Raw genomic sequence first — 6000 nt, forward strand, 5'->3', positions numbered from 1 at the left:
GGGTAATGCAAACTAACCTGGATTATTTGGTCTCCTTAAATTAGGCATTTTTTTTTTTTAGCTTTTGTAAGATATAGCAGCCAGTTGTCTTAGTTTAAGTCTTTACAGGTAAACTGTTCTCTCAACCTGACAGCTATTAGCCCCTTCCTTTTCTGCTACAAGTACACAGAGAAAACAAACAAACAAATAAACAGAAGTATCAGAACTATGATCTAAAATCCAGGAAGGTGTGCCAAACTTCCTTTCCCTCTTCATTAGCAAAGACAGAAAGAAAGAAAGAAAGAAAGAAAGAAAGAAAGAAAGAAAGAAAGAAAGAAAGAAAGAAAAGAAGCTCTTCAAAGCAAAGTGAGAATGAAGCATGGAAATATAGATCATAACACCTGGAAAGAATTTATTGTTGCCAATCTCATTAAATGTGCAAAGCAGGAGTGAAAAATGCACCCCAGAAGTGAACACTTCCCTCCTGCACAGCTTTACAAACTCAGGTTCAGAAGCTAGGCTTCCTACCCCACCTGTGTGGTGCAGCCATCTTCTCTCCCTTTAACACAAACTAAAAGTGTCATCTTGTTTTATCCCTCTTCATGTCTTCTTCCACATCCCCTGGGTCATCTCAAACTCTCATCACCCTAAATCTGGATGCTGTGCCAAGAATCTTAGCAATTGTGTAAACTGATACAAAAGACAGAGCAAGCTCTCTTGTCACTTTAGAAGATCCTGACTCATAAAGGCCAGGAAATACAGGGTCCAGAAGAGGAGAGAGCTGCAGGCCCCTCCCTCCTAGCCTGTGATAAACCTCCTCCCTCTGCTTTCTTTTCCCCCCAGGCCAGGGGTCAGCAACCTTTCTAGCCATGAGAGCCATCAGCAGCAGAGGGTAAGTACTGATGGTGCTAAGCAGTGACAAAGGAGCCATGGCACACTGACAGAGGAGAGAAAGGAGAAGCAAGAAGCTCAGAGGCACAGAGGAAAGAAAGAAAGAAAGAGAAAGAAAGAAAGAAAGAAAGAAAGAAAGAAAGAAAGAAAGAAAAGAAAGAAAGAAAGATGGAAGGAAAGAAAGAAAGATGGAAGGAAAGAAAAGATGGAAGGAAAGAAAGAGAAAAAAGATCTCATGAAGTAGGAAAAGCTGAAGTCCCCTTTTCAACTCTCTCCTTCCCTGGCTGTTCTTGTCCCTATTTAAAACTAGTAGAGCTCAAGGAAACCTTGCTATTTTATTAGTATCACATCATTATTGCTGTCTATAAGAAATGAGTTAAGGTTATTGAAACACTCTCAAGATCAAATGTAGCTACTTTATTATTACTATAAACAACTGATTGAAAAATTTAAAGATGCAATCATTAAGATGTTGATCAGTTAACAATCAGGTGGGTGAACAGATCATGTGACAACTGACTGAATTCTGTGGGTGCAAAAATAGGTATAACTTCAGTCCTTCTACCACACTTCATCTGTATTTAAAAAGTTTTAAAGTAGTAAGGCCCATAGGCTTGTGCTTTGCCATCTTGTTCTCTTGTGCATATTAAAACTATGGACTTAGTTCAGTTGAAGAGGAGAAACTTCAATGCAAGAGCAGAGCTATGCATTCACTATCAGCTAAGGTATTTGGCTGGAGGTGCTGGGTCTACTTTTGGCTCGAAGCCATCACCTACACTGTACACTGGTAAAGCTACAGTGATAAGGATGGCTTTTTAAGCATCTCACTTGAGCAGTGACCTCCTTGCTGAAAAACACAGAAAAGGAGGGATCCCCTTATCTGCAGCTTTTGTGACTAAATGTGCCAAACTGAGGGGGCTAAATAAAAGACCAAGGAGTGGTAGTGGATCTCAGGCAGTGGTATGTATGCGTTTGTGTGCTGTGTGCGAGGGAGGGGGGAGGTGGAAGGAAGAGAGCACAGAGCATATTCCTAGTCCTGCTTCTCACATTTCTGGAAAGAGTGTGGATTTTAATGAAGGGGGCAGCAGGCCGAGAATAGTGTAAGAACTTGTCCGAAGTCACATGAGAAGTGACAAAATTCCTTCCCGGGCCCCATTCTCCTTGCAGTGGAGCCGACTTAAAAATAGACACTGCAGATAAAGGAGAGGTGGCCTGGCTAGAAGTGGATATGATTCACAAATAGAGAAATATCAGATGTTAATCATATTAAGGAGGATTTAGAGGAGGCTAAATGGAGCCATTTGTTGGGTACCTCCTGATGCAAGCATCCCCTGTTTATGTCATTATGGTCCTTGTGCTGAGAGGAGGAGATTAAATTCCAACCAGGTAAGGTTTAAACCCCACTGAAAATGCTAATGTGCACTTTAAGGATCGAGTCCCCTGAGTACACGGGACAGCTGAAGTGCAGGCAACGTCTCATGATCCTTTGGGCCATCCTTTAATGAAGCTCAATGAATATTTATGTCACAATACAGTGTAAACAATTCACTGACACACAGTAGAAATCACTCAGCTTAGGTTTATAGCAAGACACTTACCAGAGAGGAAGGAAGATTAAGAGCTCTTAAATGAGAAGTCTTTAAAAAGTTTAACTATAATTCTACTTTCAGTTGGGGAAGAAACTTTCCTTATATTCTGTTACAACAATGCTGTTGTAAATGGGACTTGAAAAATACAGGTTTTGAAATAGTAGATCCAATATTTCTTTAAATTCCTACCTTTAGTGAGTTCATTGACAGAAAAGCATTCAGTAGCATTTTGGATGACAAGGATCCAAAATTGTGAATTCCCCATTTCTAAGTTTTCACACTCAGTTCCTTACAAGTTACCCCAACTAGTGGTTATAAGCCAAAGTTCTGCCTAGGACCACAGGGAAGATGGCCTAAAAAATGGGCCAGCAGGTACCTTTACTGACAAGGTCACGTCATGGTGCCTTTCTCACTTAAAATTAAGATACTTATCTATAGAAGGAATATAGGAACATTAACATAAATTCCCTGGAATAGGCAGATTAAAAATCCTCTCTTGATAGTGGTCCAACGTTGAGTCAAAAAGAAATAAGAAATGGACCGATTTTGTCAAGCCATACCCTGTTGACTCTCCTCTGGGGTTTGGCTTACAGAACTCCTGCCATATTCTCTAGCTGTTGTTGCCTCAGACTGTGGGACTCAGCAAAAATGCTTTTTTGAGTTCTGGGAGATTTGCTAGTGTTGTCTCACAGAGTCATCACGTGGCATTGAAAACTGATTGCTGAGGCACCACATTTGCCTATAAAGAAATGCCTTACTCATAGCTACACAACTTTCATTGTGGCATGGTGATGGCTTCCTGGGAATTGTCCATATTGCGTGGTACGTATCTAGAATGTGCACGTTGGAGAGACAACTAAGAGTGTACAAGCATGTAAGGCCAAAGTGTGAAAAGCTTGGAAATGTCTGCGTATGTGAAATAAAACATGTGCCTCTCTTCCCTGCACAGCAAAAACAGAAATAAAAATAAAACAGACAAAAAGATGTCGATGGATCATTTACATCTACACAGAATTCTCATCCTATTTCCTCCATAAAAGAAGTAAATGTTGGTTGAAATTAGAAACCATGGGAAACAACTTCTGTAGATACTATTGCACACTTATCAGCTCAACTGACATCCCAGAATCTAAACATGCCTCCATTGGACAGGGAGCCCTTCCCCGGAAGACAAACCACTTGGTATTTTCTCCCTGCTATCCTTTTCTTTGGCTTAAGCGGATCTCTTCCACACAAGCTAAGGAGACAGAAAAGCAGGAATGGAAATGGCAGTATCAGCATCCTATGATTTTGATGGGAAGTTCCTCATAGGTAGTCTTCTGTTCCCCTCATGGAACACAAAAGTAACCATCACAAAAAGCACATTTAGGGACAGAACTAATGGACATACATCATATATTTTCTTTCTTTCTTTTTCTTTCTTTACAAAAGGGAATCAGAGATGACCAAAACCCAAGATTAGTTCCTACCTCAAAGTCATTTGCTTTGTTGTAGTGCATGTTCAGAGCCCTGTAGAGCTCACAATCTCTGGTGATGGATAGCTCTTCTGTACTGGTGACTCCATCGTTGATGGCTTGGCGTGCATACTTCTCCATCTGAATGTAGTAAAACTCACGGAAATTGCTAAACCACTTGATGAGCTGAGAGGTAATGCATCTGTTGAACTGTTAAATTTAAACATTAGAAAAGGGATAAGAATATTGCCATTTTGTTCAATTTATTTATTCACTTATTTATTTATTGGGTGCATGTCCTGGAGTTAGAACTCAGGGCCGGGGGGCATTGTCCCTGAGCGTCTTTTGTTCAATGCTAGTGCTCTAATACTTGAGCTACAGCTCTATTTCTGGCTATTTGGGGGGGGGGGTTAGTTTATTAGGAGATAAGAGTCTCATGGGCTTTCCTTCCTAGGCTGGCTTAGAACCACAGTCCTTCGATCCCAGCTACCTAAAAGTAGCTAGGATTATGCTGTGAGCCACAGCACTCAGCTCTTCATTTACTTTTTAAGTATCTAAGTATTTTTAAAGTTCACCTTCCTGTCTTATCAGAAAAGGTATATATTTAACTTTAGCAAATGGCAACAAGAGAGATAGCATCCTTACAGTGTATTTCAAAACAATTATCAGTAATAGAAATCATGATCATCTACACATCAACTGGAATATTTGCTTTCTAAATCAGGGTTTCCTTAAGCACAATACTTGTAATTAAAAAAATGTTATCTCTCAGTAGAGAAATGTATATTTGTGTACACTTTGCCATTTTTTGTTTTGTTTTGAGATTGAGTCTTGCCATAGAGTTCGAGCTGGCCTTGAAATATAGATCCTCCTGCCTCAGTCTCCTCAGTGCTGGAAGCACATGTTGAGTATTAAGTATGCCCACCAATTCACTGGCACTATAGAATCCTAGAAGACTTGTTCATACCATGTTATTACTATGCCGTGTGTGTGTGTGTGTGTGTGTGTATGTGTATGCAGTACTGGACATTGAATCTAAGGCTTCACACATGCTAGGCAGGAGATAGCTCCAGTTCTACTTTCTTATTTTTTTAAAGTAAGGATTCATGTTACCCATTCTAGACTCTTTCATTGCAAGAAAATGGCTCTCCAACAAGAGGAGCTGAATCTGTTTTTGCTTATTTATTTATTTATTTATTTATTTTTACTAATGGGTGATCCCTACTTCACATGATTTTTTCTCAGTGTCAATCTCTGGTGTGTTCTTGCCCTCCATCCGTGACTGGAGGAAAAATATCCTGCTGCACTCATTGGCTCCCAATAACTAGCATTGACCAGGGCCCATGTCCCTGTCCCTTGGTGTCTGGGCCATTTGGGGGGTGTGGTTAAGACACAGTACACAGATGGCCTAGACAGAATCTTTATTACATTTTTTTAAATGCCAAGTTACTATAACATGATTAGGTTTTCAAACTTTGTTTACCAAGGTTTCCCGATGACCTTTGAAATAAAGATGTCTTCCTGGATGCACAGCAAATGATACCATCCTTATTGACAGCCCTCTGTTCATGTAAAGGACAGATGTATCTTAACTTGCCAAGTCAAAACCAATAAATCCATAGCTTTATGTCAAGCAGGCTGACACACACCCCCTTGCCTTTTGTCATCACAGGCATTCCCTTCCCTGGGCCCCCAGGAAAAAAAAAAGATGTACATTCATCAAAAATCGACAAAGAGCATTTATCAAATACAGCCATGAGAATATCCAGACTCCAACAAGATGACAGCTAAAGTGTGTATGGGGGCTGTAATTACTACACGGAAAGTTGTTTCTATACTGGTAAAGATAATAAATGAATGAAAATTTATGGCAGAGAATACAAGTAACAAGGAAACAGAAGCAAGGAGACTGGTGTTTCTCCCAAAAGGCCAACTTGCATCATAATTGCCATGGAGTTGCAAGGGCCCTTACAGATAATTGACCAGAAAATGATTAAGTCATCAGCAAATCGCTTCTGCTTGCAAGAGTTCAAACATGTACTTAACCTATCCAAGAATTATATTTTTACTCTGTGTGTCTGCTCTGC

The 6000-nt window shown here is 40.1% G+C and overlaps 1 protein-coding gene across 1 annotated transcript in view; it reads right to left on the bottom strand.

The window, feature by feature from the left end:
• LOC150058403 (prospero homeobox protein 1) overlaps positions 1-6000 on the bottom strand; it is a 50156-nt gene that overhangs the window by 22047 nt on the left and 22109 nt on the right. The window contains exon 4 of the mRNA XM_090341204.1: positions 3929-4123. Within this exon, the coding sequence (XP_090197330.1) occupies positions 3929-4123 (195 nt within the window). The remainder of the gene's footprint in view (positions 1-3928; positions 4124-6000) is intronic.

Source organism: Megascapheus bottae, chromosome 10 (genome assembly GCF_031878675.1).
Source record: "Megascapheus bottae isolate mThoBot1 chromosome 10, mThoBot2.hap1, whole genome shotgun sequence".
In the NCBI taxonomy this organism is placed as follows: Eukaryota; Metazoa; Chordata; class Mammalia; order Rodentia; family Geomyidae; genus Megascapheus; species Megascapheus bottae.